This window comes from Caretta caretta, chromosome 3, assembly GCF_965140235.1.
Source record: "Caretta caretta isolate rCarCar2 chromosome 3, rCarCar1.hap1, whole genome shotgun sequence".
Taxonomy (NCBI): Eukaryota; Metazoa; Chordata; order Testudines; family Cheloniidae; genus Caretta; species Caretta caretta.
The window spans coordinates 120,128,354-120,144,973 of NC_134208.1; the positions used below are offsets into that span (position 1 = coordinate 120,128,354).

Consider the following 16,620-nt stretch of genomic DNA (forward strand, 5'->3'; position numbering starts at 1 on the left):
ACTCAAGGGAGTATTGGATGACTTCTCTACCTCAGTTGGAGCTCACCCTTATATAGATGTAGCTAAATCATCCCTGTCTGAGACTTGGGGATCATAAAAATACTTCTGAAGAACAAGGGTTTTACCTGTGGAATGGGCTAGATTGCACCAAATGGCAGTATTTTTAGCAAAGGTTCCCAGGGAAGTTGCATGTAATGCTATACTACTGATACAGTTGTATTTTTCAGGAATAAATTTCCAGTGAAATGCATTTAGTTTGTTTGCCAAGGGATGTTGCCTTAAACAATGTTATATAAATGGGAAAACAAGCTCATATGGGGTTTCTCAAACTTCTTCATCATTTTAATAGAGAGATGGTTTTGTATCCCATTAATAACCATGTTCACCAGCTCCTTCAAACCGCAGTAGGCTAGTACCCTGTGACAACTACAGCAGTTACAGTGGTTTAAAGGGAAAACTAATATCAGGAAAATATATCATGTATTTTTATATTTCTTAGTACAATTCAGTATTTGGAAAAATGGAGCCAACACTATGTGACCAGGCAGCTCTCCATGATCCGCCAGTATGTGCTCCTCAGAGCATCAGTGGTTCACAGGCCATAGATTGAGAACTTCTGAATGGATAGGACCAAATCCTCAGTACCAAATCACTAGTGAGAGTGAAGAGGAGGCCTGGTGATGAGAGAGAGAAACATGTAGGGGAGAAAAAAAGACTTACAGACATGGAGGGAATGCATCTCCTCCTGGCCTACTACCTGACAAAGCTATTTAACTAACACTAGCAACGTACACATATGGCTTCAACAGTTTAGTTCAGTTTTTAAATCTATTTACTGGGGAGCATGTAGTTAGAACATCTACTCCCCCCCGCATACACACTTTATGGTAATACAAATGGTACCCATCACACTCTATCTCCATTTTTCTCTTGCATGTTCTTTTAGCAACCATCAACAAAAATGATTAAAGGTGTAGAAAACATGACCTATGAGGAAAGATTGAAAAAATGGAGTTTGTTTAGTCTGGAGAAGAGAAGACTGAGAGGGGACATAACAGTTTTCAAGTACATAAAAGGTTGTCACAAGGAGGAGGGAGAAAAATTGTTGTTCTTAACCTCTGAGGATAGGACAAGAAGCAATGGGTTTAAATTACAGCAAGGGTGGTTTAGGTTGGACATTAGGAAAAACTTCTAACTGTCAGAGTGGTTAAGCACTGGACTAAATTGCTTAGGGAGGTTGTGGAATCTCCATCATTGGGGATTTTTAAGAGCAAGTTGGACAAACACCTGTCAGGTCTAGATAATACTTAGTCCTGCCTTGAGTGCAGGGGACTGGACTAGATGACCTCTTGAGGTCCCTTCCAGTTCTATGATTCTATGAGTTCTATTCTACTTGAATCTATGCCTAACTAGCATATGCTTGGTCTTAAAGTGATAAGCTCTGGATGTCCCTCAAGTTCTGAACTTGGGCCAGGAGAAATTGGGGCTATAATTAGAGATCATCCATTATATAAAACATTATTGAAAACTGGAGTGATAGCTATTAAAAACCAACACACAAGGCTGGGGTCAAATGGGACTTGATGGTGCTCAGTGCTTCTCAGGATATAATCGACAATCTGGAGAAATTTTTGACTAAATGCTGCCATCTTTATTCAAGCAAACGCTTACTGCAGCAGTTAAGAATGGTAGCATTTACCATTCAGTAAAATATTAGATCCAAACTACATGATTATGCCCCTTTAAGCTTAGGTTTATTTTTTTTAAGCACTGAGCAGGCCTTATACAGTGGTGCAGGATGGAAGAATATTAACACATTAGCCAAAGCTGATATAAATGACATTCTGCAACATAGCTGCCTCACAGCAGACATCTAATAACCTAAGAAAACAAGTGAGCTGGAGTTTAGTCATATTTGATCATTAACGAGTAATGGTTTCCAACCAAAATTAATTCAGAGATAGAGTAAAAGATATGGAATAATCCTTACATTTATATCAGAGGAAAATATTGACTATATTAGCATGCAATATCTCTGTCCTTTCTGGAGTGCATTACATTCTCTTAAGATCTGATACTCCATGCATTTCTACTTAGGCTTCACTGAGAATCTTTTTTTGTGTGATAGCTAAGAAATGTGTTCCCCAATGTCTTAGAATCATAGAATCATAGAATATCAGGGTTGGAAGGGACCCCAGAAGGTCATCTAGTCCAACCCCCTGCTCAAAGCAGGACCAATTCCCAGTTAAATCATCCCAGCCAGGGCTTTGTCAAGCCTGACCTTAAAAACCTCTAAGGAAGGAGATTCTACCACCTCCCTAGGTAACGCATTCCAGTGTTTCACCACCCTCTTAGTGAAAAAGTTTTTCCTAATATCCAATCTAAACCTCCCCCACTGCAACTTGAGACCATTACTCCTCGTTCTGTCATCTGCTACCATTGAGAACAGTCTAGAGCCATCCTCTTTGGAACCCCCTTTCAGGTAGTTGAAAGCACCTATCAAATCCCCCCTCATTCTTCTCTTCTGCAGGCTAAACAAGCCCAGCTCCCTCAGCCTCTCCTCATAACTCATGTGTTCCAGTCCCCTAATCATTTTTGTTGCCCTTCGCTGGACTCTCTCCAATTTATCCACATCCTTCTTGAAGTGTGGGGCCCAAAACTGGACACAGTACTCCAGATGAGGCCTCACCAATGTCGAATAGAGGGGAACGATCACGTCCCTCGATCTGCTCGCTATGCCCCTACTTATACATCCCAAAATGCCATTGGCCTTCTTGGCAACAAGGGCACACTGCTGACTCATATCCAGCTTCTCGTCCACTGTCACCCCTAGGTCCTTTTCTGCAGAACTGCTGCCTAGCCATTCGGTCCCTAGTCTGTAGCTGTGCATTGGGTTCTTCCGTCCTAAGTGCAGGGACCCTGCACTTATCCTTATTGAACCTCATCAGATTTCTTTTGGCCCAATCCTCCCATTTGTCTAGGTCTTTCTGTATCCTATCCCTCCCCTCCAGCGTATCTACCACTCCTCCCAGTTTAGTATCATCCGCAAATTTGCTGAGAGTGCAATCCACACCATCCTCCAGATCATTTATGAAGATATTGAACAAAACCGGCCCCAGGACCGACCCTTGGGGTACTCCACTTGATACCGGCTGCCAACTGGATATGGAGCCATTGATCACTACCCGTTGAGCCCGACAATCTAGCCAGCTTTCTACCCACCTTGTAGTGCATTCATCCAGCCCATACTTCCTTAACTTGCTGACAAGAATACTGTGGGAGACCGTGTCAAAAGCTTTGCTAAAGTCAAGAAACAATACATCCACTGCTTTCCCTTCATCCACAGAACCAGTAATCTCATCATAAAAGGCGATTAGATTAGTCAGGCATGACCTTCCCTTGGTGAATCCATGCTGGCTGTTCCTGATCACTTTCCTCTCATGCAAGTGCTTCAGGATTGATTCTTTGAGGACCTGCTCCATGATTTTTCCAGGGACTGAAGTGAGGCTGACTGGCCTGTAGTTCCCAGGATCCTCCTTCTTCCCTTTTTTAAAGATTGGCACTACATTAGCCTTTTTCCAGTCATCCGGGACTTCCCCGGTTTGCCACGAGTTTTCAAAGATAATGGCCAATGGCTCTGCAATCACAGCCGCCAATTCCTTCAGCACTCTCGGATGCAACTCGTCCGGCCCCATGGACTTGTGCACGTCCAGCTTTTCTAAATAGTCCCTAACCACCTCTATCTCCACAGAGGGCTGGCCATCTCTTCCCCATTTTGTGATGCCCAGCGTAGCAGTCTGGGAGCTGACCTTGTTAGTGAAAACAGAGGCAAAAAAAGCATTGAGTACATTAGCCCCGGTTTTGTTTCAGATGAAGCATTAACACTCATTATCATCTAATCTATCTATCTATCTATCTATCTATCTATCTATCTATCTATCACCAACTTTTTTAGATGAAACATCTTTTCCAGATGACACTCATGTTACCAGGTGGCAAAGCCTTCAAAGGAGTGTGTATCACATCTGAAATATTACATAATGCTGAATTGGAAGACAAAGTGTTTTCTGGGATTTTAATTTTTTTTGAAGCTGCCGCCTTTAACTGAGCACAACCATCACTGTTATAAAATATTAAAGCCCTCATACATATCAAACAGAGCTACAGTTACTAGGGCAGACATTTTTGTGCATATCAGTTAAACACTGGGACCTGGAATTTTTCTAAGTCACTTACAGTAACTCTAATTTTAATGGATTTGTATTCCATATTGATTCATTCTTACTGAAGGCAGTGTGGAACCTTAAGCTTTCTTCTCTAGTTTTATTTTTTTGTCACGCAGTCATAGAAGCTACAGATGAAAAAGCTCTTCTGTATGAGATCATTAGCCTTTCCAGTTACTCTACTGTAACTCATCTTCCCATCCCTAATTGATCACATCATCAGTCAGACATTATGGTGATGGCTTACTCAGCTAATCGTTAGCTTTGAAATGCAGTGGAGCCTTAATTATCTGAGAATCTTTAGAGATGCCTGAAACCTTCAGACAGTGGGAGGTTCAGTTAATCAAGGGATCTGGGTGACTGAAGGCAGGGTGGGGAGTTCCCTAAGCCACTTGTCTTCCCCTGAAGAGGGGTTGGGAGAGATGACCAAATCATGTGCCTAAGGATTTATGTGCAGAAGTCTTTCAGGTAAATCTGTGTCTGTTTGCAGAGGATGTCGAAGACCCTAATCCTGTGTAGGGGAGCTCCGTGCCAGAGCTCTTTGCTATCTGATCCTGTGTACAGTCAGACAGGCACAGCTGGGAACATGGAATAACTGCTTGGTCAGTCCCAAGGTCAGGAGCTGTGGGGGATCAGAACATATAGTGTAAGGGTTTAAAAGGGGGCTTTTCTTCTCCCTGTGACTGGATCCTGTCCCATCTGTCTGTCTGACTGAGGCTCCCCTCTCCATAATATCTGAACACCCTGCACAGGGACTATGGAGAGCTGCAGAATCAAGGTGGAGTCTCTATCAGAGAGAGAGAGAGGGGCATCAGGATCTCAGACTGAGTCTTCCAGAACAGGTGCTTGTCCACCTTTAGAGGGGTCTGCGGGGCTTGTATTGCACTCCATGCTCTCTGTTGCCTGCCAGGGAAAATATCTGCAAGCCACTGGGTCCCCGTCATTCCTGGCTGATAGCTGCTTTTCAACCTCACTAACCCTAGATGTGTTGGGAGTGGGCACATACAGAGCAGCTTCTCAGCCGCTTAATTTGGTGCCTCAGTTACTTGAGTAGCCAACCTGAAACACTTTGCAGGAGCCTGCTTCTCAGAAAGTGCTGGCCACTCTTCTCTGAATATTAGCCCCTGTTATGGCTTCTCACGTTGGACATTCAAAATCAAGGCACTTAAAATCACTTGTCACTTCCTGGAAATCGTGGCCGTTATTTTTACATTAAATTGGGTGGAAAAGGAAATTAAGGGGGGAAAGCAAAGTAAAAGTGTATGTGTGGGAGTGGCAACTGCCCTGCTTAACAGGAGACAAAATATGGAGTGCAATGAAGCATGAAGTCAAGGGTTAAAAGGCCAAAGCACAGACACTCATCAAGAATGTGGTCTGGGTTTTTTCTGCAAGAGTTAAATGACTGGATCCCAAAGTTTTTGCATACCCCATCCACAGATTGTTCTTGAGATGAATGATTCAAAATATCAAACAATAGGCCATGTAACTGAGCAGAGTAGAGGTCCATAGTCTGAAGAAAGGAACCTCTGATTCAGTCTACTTTATCCAAATAGTTTCCTAGCCAACAAATCTGGTGAAGGAGAGAAGTCACAAACCTACCTTAATCTAGGTGGCAAAGATCTGTGGAGGCATCATTGAAGAGAAGCAGGTAGATTAAGATCAGTTGCACTGGATAAAAACTTGCAGGCTTGAAATCAGAATTATCCTACATGGAAAGAGTCAGTGAACCAATGAAAAAAGGTTTCCATTGTGGTTTTACAAGTAAGGTCAAATTCAAATTAAGGGTGAAGCATAATGCAGTGGTAATAAATGCACTGCAAAGGATCTCCTCCATTTCCTGTTTTTCACTGACTACCAATCTGTCCCGCTCTTAAAATCTCACAAAAAATGTGCTATTGCACAGGAAATGATTAACAAATCCTGGGAGAGATTGTTAAAATGAAGTGATTGCTCACTCTGCGTATTGTTATGTTTTTCCAGATATAAAAAAATCAAATAGATGCTTTCAGTCAGTATAACCTTTAATTTAGTTTAAGAGAACTATACCAGTAAGAACCAATGTCTCCGTGGTTAGAGCATGCAGGGTGTGTCTCCTTTGATATGCTGCACTGAACATACACAAGAGGGGTATCTTCAGAGTCCTTAGAGATTTAAAGGTGGAATATATAGAAAACAAGTCATAATCATTACCCAGCTAAACAGTTACAACATTAGAGCGGCACGGTAGCATCACTTCAGTTAAGATTGAGACTTCAACAGCTGATTTTTTCCCTAAGTGCTTTAATATCCACATGCATATTCAGATTGCTTTGAAATTTGCTATTTGTCATCAGGATTTGGAGTAGGGTTAGTGGTCTAAATTTGAGGTCATTTAAGCCAGGGGTTTCAGAAATAGCCTCCCCAAAAAACTATCATGACATCAACATTTTATGGGTTGTATAACTTATTTTGTTCATGCCTGGGGCTGAGAGAATGGCTCTGGTTCTTCCCAAACTGATGTATACCCCCCCCTCCCTGCCCCAGGTTTGATCTGAGCTAGTATCTGGCAATATTTGAAAAGTTATTCAGGATTTCCAGTGAGGTTTGAGACAACCTGATGTGCCAGAGAAAGTCATTTGCATGTGTGCAGCAGAACTGGAATTCTGTAGCAAGCTAGAATGTTTGCAGGCAGCCTGCCAGCATAGTAACCAGGTGACTCAAGGTGACGTGCTATGGCCGTTGGAGCTGAGCCATACCTATGTACTGAGAATTTGAGTCCTTCCCTTGGTAGCTTTCTGAAAGTGGGTTGTGCACATTAGTTACCCTCTGTCTGCATCAGCTAAGAAGGTACTGGAAGATTTGCAACCGGTACTTCAAAGTGCTCTAAAATTCATAGGCATACCCAGATTGTTTTGAAAATTGCTGTACCTCATCAGGGTCAGAGGGTAGAATTAGTGGTGCAAGTTTGGAGTAATTTGGTCTGGGGTGCCTCAGATATGCCCCTCCCCAAAGCTGCTTTTAATATATTCAAATTGCACTACATGCCATGTGCATAAGGAGATTGTCTTGAAAACTGGTATGCCACAACAGGAGCCATGTTGCAGTTTATGGTACAAATTTGGGAACATTTGGTCAATGAGTTCCTGAGATTAACTGTGCCATTAGCTTCACTCTCTCCTCTTCGAGCAATGGCACACTGACTGCCTGTGTGAGATCATAGGACTGCACCCTTCCTGAGCATTTGGAGGATAGTGCGAAAAGTGCACAGGAATAGTGTGTGTTGGGGGGGGTGACTCTTAGGCCGTCTCTGCACTAGAATAAAGGTTGAGTTTTAGGACAGGCTTAGCAAACACTAAACTTGTGATGAGGCTGATGTAAGAATTTATATAAACTAGACTAGACTCAACCACTTCATCTACTCCAGGCAAACCACCAAAGTCCTGCCAGATGGAGATGGTAACACCTATTCAGCCTGGTCAGAGGGAGTCCCTCCAGGCCATCATCTTCAGTTAGCCCTTATTGAGCATTTGGGGCAGACTGATGTGTACCACCCGACCACTAGAACTCCTCAGGACAACAGTGCAGTACAGAAGACAGAGCAAGCACTGTGGGAATGCCAGTGTAGATGTTGACTTCTGACGGGCACTGAGAATATGCAAGTTTTACAAAGCATTAAAGCTCTCTTATCTTCCCCAGTTTTCTTGACATATGTATTGGGATGCTGGCCTCTGGAAGTGACAGTTGCAGTCATTGTAGCAGCCCAAAAAATTTCATACATTCATAGATTTTAGAGCCAAGAGATGCCCGTGTGTCCATCTACTTGGACAGTCCACATAGCACAGCCCAGGAAAAAAGCATCCTGATTCTTCTAGCTGCAGCTGCACATCTCAGATTTCAGTGCAACCTCTGGCGACTTGCTGCACCTAATCCCAGGTCCCATACAGCTATACCTAGCACAGGGAGAGTCGGGGTTTATGAGGAGGCATGACAATATAACATTGTGTGAGACACAACCCAGAAAATAGCAGATTTTGTTTGGCATAGGTCAGGTTTGGTTTAGTACCCATGCCCAAAGCCAACTCCAGGAGGGCAGAGTTAAGGTGGGGGTGAGAGGTGCATTTTTTAAAGGTTTAAATTTGTTTTACTTTAATGCTTTATTTCCTGTTTTGGAGAGGTTTTAAGTATTGGTACATTTCACATTCTGGAAGGTACCAGCACTGGTACTCAACCTGAACACTGTATTAACAGAGTTTTGGGCAGTGAATATATAGTTTATTACAGTCAGTTAGGGTTGGTTCTGTCTGTCCTTAATTCTTTTCATCATTCTCTTGTGGTCTAGGGCTAGACAGCCATAGGAGGAATATTGTTCTGTATACTAAAACTATTAATTGTTGTGTCCTTCCCCGTCCCCTGGATTATCAGAAAAACACATAGGATGAAACGAGGCCAAATGGCCTACTTACCAGTCTAATGAATAACTGACCTGTTCTCTTGAAACTTAAATTAACCGTAACCCTATTTGGTAGTAATAAATGGCCAAACAAAATTTGTTTTTTGTATGCACGGAAAAAATAGTTCAAACCAAGTTCTCTTCTGCTTTTTACAAAAGCTCTTTTGTGCATTCAAGTTCAGGATTTCAGGATTAACCACTAAAATGGGCCTTGTTGACTAAAATCCCTCTTAATTGGGATGTAAAGGGGAAATACCTTGTCTCATTCACCCCTTTTTATGTTTCTAGTGCTCAGCACCCATGAAATGAATTGCTTGTGGGAAGATAATATCTGCTTTGTTCCTTTTTAAGTCTGTGAAAAATGTCTTCCTGGTTAATAGGATGATTGTGTGCTCCAGGAGATAAATGTGATTGTTTGTCATACTCAGCCCAAGATAATGACAAAAAGGCAAAGCTGAAATTCCATATAATTTCTGCTCTTCCATAGTCAGGAACATTCAGAACACAATACACAGCTGGTGCTCACATAAAGGATAACATTAGCTGTTAAATTAGTTAACAGGCGGGGGATGTTTAACAATATGCCCCGGTAAAAAGGAAATAGACAAATTACAAAAAACTTCTGTCAGCTTAATTCCAAATGCTACTATAGACCATTTTACCCAGATGGGATTGCTTACTGGCCTGCACATCAAGTTTGAAGCATCTAGATTCCCCACAGCAACAGGTTCAAACTCAGCAGTGTTTGATTTAGCTCTTCATCCTTATTCACACATTTAACTCTCCGAGAGCTTCTGAATGAAACCTTAAAAACCAAGGTCCAGTCTGCTCTGTGTGTATTTTCATGGCCTAAGGTTGCAGAGGTGCTCAGAACTCATGACTGGTTTAAATCAGTGGAAGGTGCCAAAATCAGGCTATTAAGGGCCCATGAGACTTTTTGTCAGAGTATGTAGGAGGCCTAGATGTCATGTATCAAATAGTTCCACCTCCCACACAAGAGCACTGTGCTTCATATTCATTTGCCACCCTCTACTGCAGAGAGAGTTGTGTGTCATGGGTCCTGTATATATTTTGGGAAGCACTTCAGGATTCTTCAGAAAGAATGTGTAATATGTAAATTATTTTTCTATAGACATTACCTGTTCTAGTTTTTTTTATATCCCCATAACCCCACATTCCCTGCTTTTTTACAAAATGAGCAGTGGGGAAAAAGTGAGGGCAACCACACCACACTTTCCTGGGAACACAGGATTGTGACTAATAGTTTTATAGGCAGATTTCATATGTAATACACAGTGCTTGTGTGAGTCTTATTACTGAAGGTGTATGCAGTGTTGTTGTAGCCATGTCAGTCCTAGGATATTAGAGACAAGTTGGGTGAGGTAATACCTTTATTGGACCAACTTCTGTTGGTGAGAAAGCTTGTCTCATTTATTACTGAATGTGGTTAAGAATAGGTGAGAGTGAATGAAACAACACAGATGTACATTCAAGCAAAGATGCCTTGAAGCAGCCAGAATCTTTCCACAACTAATCCAGATTACCTACCTTATCTTACTATAACTCCTTACATTGGAGGAGTTGATATTATAAATGGCCTGCCTCTATTTCCTAGATTTTTTTTCCCCATGCTGGCTAGGCTCTTGATGCAGAGAGGAGTCAAAAGCAAGTAACTTTTAAAAAAGAGGGAAACTGGTGAGCTAGCTGATCCACCAATTCTTTCACAGGCTTCCTGCTTCTGAGACACTTAAAAAAACTTTTTGTTTGTTTGTATACCGTTAGCTACATGTTCTTTGAAATCCATTAGCCCTTCTAATTTTCTTCTTATGTATTGTCTGCTGTAGTTTATCCTTCATTTTATTTGCTTCACTAGACTTAGCTCTTCCAAATTCTCTTTGGTTTGAATAACTTCTTGAGCCTTTCTGTTTAGCCACTCTGATGTAATTCTTGCCTTCCTGCTTCTCTTTTTGTGCAGAAGTATACAAGCCTTCTGAGCCGTTATTATGGTTTCAGGTAGCAGCCATGCTAAATATGATATCAAAAAGCAGTAAAATGGCACAGGAAGAGTGGTATGTATATCCAGTGGATTATAGCCACAGCACAAATTCAAAGAGATGAGCAATCCACATTTTTCACATGGATTGGAATCTGATTTACAAATCATGCACTCTCTGTCTTTTTTACACAAACTTTTTCTTGCAAGCAAAGCTGCATCTGGCAAAACATGAATAAATGATGCGGAGTTATGGATGGTATAAGAAGTTGAAGTATGTATTCCTTCATTTTCAGTAGTTGTTTTTGTTAGCGTCAATATCTTAAGATTGTTGTACCAAATTGCTGTATCATTATATATATAATTTAATTCTAGTTTAAAAATTTGTCTGTAGATTTCCCCCAGTTTTTAATATAATCTGACATATATTAGTATTTATACTGTAAAATATTAAAAAATGGCTTTGAAAGTGATATATGTGGAGCCTGTAGGCTTAGGCCATATCTACACTACAAAATTATATCAACCTAACTTACATCAGCATTCAGCCACCGCAATAATTAAATCACTTGTGTGTGCACACACTTGCCTCGTGTCGGCAGTGAGTGACCTCACTAGGAGTGTTTGATTCAATTGTATTGTAAGTGTGGGCATTGTGGGATGGCTCTTGAAAACCAGTGACAGTTGACGTTATCAACACTGTGTCTACACTGACACTGTGTCAACCTACTTACATTGACCATGGCTATATGCCACCCGGGGAAGTGGTGTTACTAAATCGGCATAGAGAGGCACTAATGTCTGCGGAAGCCAAATTTAAGTGAAGGCAATTCCACAGCTAAGTAGACACAAGGCAGTTTACATTGACCTAACCCTGTAGTGCAGACCAGGCCTTAGAAGCACTGTGATTACTGCTATGGGCTTAGAAAAACAAAAGTAGTAACTGCTATTGAATTTAGGAACACCAAAGAAGTCAATCCAGAGTGCAGGTGCTTCTTAAGATCTGTGGTGGACTCTGGACCTTAGAAGTGCTACCACATATGGGACGGGCTATTCCTAAGAATGTTATTAGCTGTGTGGAAGAAAGAATGCAGTTCAACCAGAGCCTAACCATCTTAAGGACATGATACATTCAGTTATTTTGTTTAGCACTTGATTGTCTTTGGCTTTTCAAATGGCACATCCATCTTGTTAAATCTTGGCAACTCAGCATCAAGCTGCCTTAGCATTAGGCAATACAGTAGTTAGTAAATACTGTACATGAACTAACAGAAATAATGAAATTAGGCCATCTTTGGATGTGTGCTGAAGAGTGTGTTGTTTAATATTGAAATGCACGAGGTAAGCTATTTAAATGCTGTCAGTTATTCCACTTCAGTTTACTCAAAGATAATATCCTTGTGGTATATTACAGCGAGAAACCATGCTACTCTATTATTCATTTGACCTTTATGATTTTTTAAAAAATATTCTTTACTAGATATGAAAACGTTTAAACACAAAGGCTATAGTTCAACAGCACTTTATTAAACCTGATGGCTGACTAATTGGATCTTGAGCAATTAATAAAAGAAATCTGATAACTGATTGGGGGAATTGTTTCACTGGAAGAATTTACATATTAAAAATATTTTTTACAACTGTTTTAGATCTAAAGTTCGGCAAATACATTTGAATTAGACATTTATCTTCCTTAGCTTACACCCACACAATGAGATCATTTCAGCATGAAAAATGACACATTACTTAGGACTCGCCAGGTAGCAGAGCCATAGGAACCACACAGATACTGAAAACTATACCTGCTCACATGGCTTCTTAGCTAAAAAGTGTTTGTGGTATAGGGTAGACTGGGTGTCGCACTATTTTATAGCGTCTTCATTTTCATGACAGGTTCTTGTGCAAGCTATCAGACCTGTTGTTACAGAGTCCCAATAAAAAAATAGACAATGGATCAAAAAATGTTTTTTTATAGAGAGAACATCCTTCACTTTATAGAGGAAACCAGATAGATCTTTCTTGTATACCCTTGGTATGCTGGATGTGTTCAGCCCTCCCTCCATAGGTATTATTCAGGTATCTCTTCTATCCTCAGGAATTGAGGTAACCCATTACATACCTTTTCTGCAGACTGTATTAACTGATCTGATGTGATGGACTGAGCCACCTTTATTCCTAATAAGACAGGTAAATGTAAATGAAATTACAGCTGTTCCTTATTTTCCAAACAACCTAGAATTTTATCCAAGAAGCAAGAGAGGGTAAGAGTTTGCAACTATATTTTATTGTAAATATCCACTCAAGATCAGTTTTTTGTTTGATTTTTGTTTTACTGAAACACGTTCTCATACAGTTATATTATTCTTTCAAGTTCAGCCCAAGGTATCCCATAAAATTCTTTTCTCCACAATTCAACTCTAGTGATGATGATGAAAAAGTAACAGCAAAAACATAACAGTTCTTTTGCTGTTAAAATAATAACTGCCGCCCCCATGTTCAGCAAACAGTCACTAATTTGCTCACTTCCATGCATTCAAATCAGTCTTTCTTTCTTATTTTTTTAGATGGGATTTTTCCACAAGTTCTGCAGTCTCTCCCACTGAAGTATAAAATTCCGAATCCTTTCTGCTCCTTTCATTTGGATTTCAGTAAGTCTTCCCATTCAACTGAGTGCTCTGCACTTTTAGGAATTGCTGGAAATATTGATTGCATTTTATGACGAAATTCTTGCATCTATAAGGGAGGTTGAAAATATTAAATTAGTCAGTAGTTGTTGTAGAGGAAATAAATCAAGACAGATACACCTCGCAACCTTGGGTTACTCAACAAAATCTGGTTGCCTGACATGAGAAAGAGAGAGAGAGACTCCGAAAGCAATTAAAATCTAAGACTTTCCACCTGTGGACATTTTATCTCAACAAGTCAGAAAACAAACATATCTAAGGACAACGCCCTGGGTTCCTAACTCTGCAAGACTGTCCAGGCTGTCTTCCTTAGATTCTTTGCTTCCAAATGATTCCCTACACAGCTATAATATAAGTAAGAATTTTTACTTGGGGGAGGAAGGGAAATTACTTGAATGGCAGGAGTACAGATTCTGACTGTAGTGCATATTCCTCCTAAAGAAAGAAAGAAAGATTAAGAACATTTTAAATGGGAGAAAGACACTTTAATGAAAGCCTGGTAGTCTATAAATATGTACCAGGGACTCTAAAAAGTGGATACAAAATCCCTCAACTATATTACATAACTTAATTCTGTTTGATCCTAAGATGTGAATATATGTGATGCAATAAGAAGCCTGGTTTTGATATTTTTTAAGGGAAGCATGTAAAGTGTACAGCAATAATAAGGAAAAATGAGATCTGAAATTCCTATCTCTGTCTACAGTGTCAGTCAGTAAGGAAGGGAGAACAGGAGCAGTAGGAAATTCTCTGGGACAGGCTGCCAGTGTCCCCAGGGAGGGGAGGCAGAAGGAACCTGCTGGGGAAAAAGAGCTTCCAGAGAGTGAGACTTGGGAGCCAGTGCTCAGTTAAAAGAGCACAGAAGAATCCTGCAATAGGTCCTGAAGCAGGAGGGACTGAGAGAGGCAAAGGAGAAAAGTGCCTGGGAGCTTTATCCCAGGGGTTGGCTGAGGAACTGTTTTGTGGTGGGGGTGGGGAGGTTCTCCCTATGTCTGGAAACTAAAATTGTGTCTGGAAAGAATCTGGCTGTGGCAGTGGGTCCTTCAGGGCTGGGGACAAGCCAGTACCTTCCACGAACCATGAGTCCGATTCTTTGGTCTGGCCCAGCTATGCTTGGCACAGGACTCAGTTCAATCCCCAAAATAACTGACAGCAGCCTCAGGGCTGCTCTGACATGCATCTAACTGCCAATAGCCCAAAAGGGCTGGTGAGCGGCTGGGGATCACTGTAGTGTTGCTGTACTCTGGCTATGCTAGGCCCTGGATGGCATACAGGCCGCTCTACATTAATCAGTGATTCCCCCATGCTGAGGAAATGTTCAGGGGCTCATCAGTCCAGCTGTACACCCCCTTTGTACCATTGATATCAGATTCAAGAATTGGACCCCATGTCTTTACTTGCTCTTTTGAGGTGACTAGCACGCTTTTTACTTTATATCTAAACCCTCATCTTCTCATTTAAAGATCACTGCTCTTCAGGTGGAACCTAACCTAACAAAGTCTTTCTTATGAACACAAATTACACAGTGATCTTTACCTTCCACATTCCCGCAATACATACCAATAGTCTCAAACTAAAATGAATTTAATAATAAACGCTAATGTGCAATGTACTGAGTTATGCAATGTTTTGAAATGGCTCTTTATTATTGTCAGCAACACTAGGGTACATAGTTCAATTGTAATGATATCTTCAATTAAGTTAGTAAATTGAACACCAGTAGACGGTATTGTACATTTCTCTGCTAGTTTCACTATCACATGCCCCTCTCTAACATCGTCTTTCTAAACCAGAGGTGGGCAAACTATGCCCCACAGGCCACATCCAGCCTGCGGGACCCTCCTGCTCAGCCCCTGAGGTCCTGGCCTGGGAAGCTAGCCCCCAGCCCCTCCCCTGCTATTCTCCCTCCCCCACAGCTTCAGCTCTCTGCGCTGCTGGCGCAATGCTCTGGGCATCGGGGCTGCGAGCTCTTGCCGGGCAGCACAGCTGCAGAGCTGCAGCCTGACCCGGCGCTCTGTGCTGCGCGGTGGCGTGGCTGGCTCCAGCCGGGCGGCGCGGCTGCCTGTCCTGGTGCTCTGGGCGGCGCAGCTATAGCGCCACCAGCCACCGGTACTCCAGGCAGCGCGGTTAGGGGGCAGGGAGCAGGGCAGGTTGGATAGAGGGCAGGGGAGTTTGGGGTGGTGGTCAGGGAGTGGGAGTGTGGATAGGGGGCAGGGCGGTCAGAGGGCGGGGAACAGGGGGATTGAATGGGGGCAGGGATCCTGGCGGGGCAGTCAGGAAGGAGAGGGGAGTTGGATGGGGCGGCAGGGGAAAGTCAGGGGCAGGAGTTCCGGGGTCAGTCAGGGGACAGGGAGAAGGGGTGGTTGGATGTGGCAGGAGTCCCGGGGGGCAGTCAGGAATGAGAGGAGGGGTTCGATGGGGCGGCGGGGGGCAGTCAGGGATGGGGGCTCCAGGGGTGGTCAGGGGACAGGGAGCAGGGCGGGGTGGATGGGATAGGAGTCCCGGGGGGGGGGCCGTCAGGGGGCGAGAAGCAGGGGAGGTCAGATGGGGGCGGGGGCCAGGCCACTCGTGACTGTTTGGGGAGGCACAGCCTCCCCTAACCGGCACTCTAAACAATTTTGGAAACTCGATGTGGCCCTCAGGCCAAAAAGTTTGCCCGCCCCTGTTCTAAACCTAACCTTATGTGAAGAACGTGTACCACATTCCCTGATTTAACATCCCTGCATGCTTAATTCCTGGAGGCAGCTCTCTGAAGTGAATTTCACTCAATGGAACTTTATTTTTTTATCGTAGATACTGCAAAACCTGAGGCTATTTTTTCTTACCAAATAAATTGCAGTGACTGTTCCACCTCTGACTGTCAGGCTTCTTTCTAAAAGGGTCTCATCTACCTTACTGCATTAAATAATCTCTAATAGCTACGGATAACGTTTTTTTTATCTTAACCTAATGATCCCACCTCAGGAGAAAAAGAAGGGACCTAAAAGCATCTTCTATTAAATAATGTCTTTTTAATGTACATTATTGTCAGAATGTCACACAAAAATGGGGATCGTACTATTACAGAGAGCACTTATGGGTCCGTTCATATTAAAATGAATGGAAAGAGGGTGGGGTTGGAGCGTCTTTATGAATCCTAGAGTGAAAGTTTTTCAAAGGAATGTTCTCTTTAATGTTTGACATTCATAATAGGCAACCCGGATTCTGAGGATTATTAGTTTTCTATTTTAGTACTTGTGCCAGTTAAAATTGCTTACATTATCTTCCATGTCAAACGAGGTTAGATACTCT

The 16,620-nt window shown here is 42.2% G+C and overlaps 1 protein-coding gene across 1 annotated transcript in view; it reads right to left on the minus strand.

Annotated features, from left to right (window-relative positions):
* Window positions 1-12,907: 12,907 nt before the first annotated feature.
* Window positions 12,908-16,620, minus strand: part of TMEM242 (transmembrane protein 242) — a 33,090-nt gene continuing 29,377 nt past the window's right edge. The window contains exon 4 of the mRNA XM_048844155.2: window positions 12,908-13,378. Coding sequence (XP_048700112.1) covers window positions 13,280-13,378 — 99 coding nt within the window. The 3' untranslated portion in view covers window positions 12,908-13,279. The remainder of the gene's footprint in view (window positions 13,379-16,620) is intronic.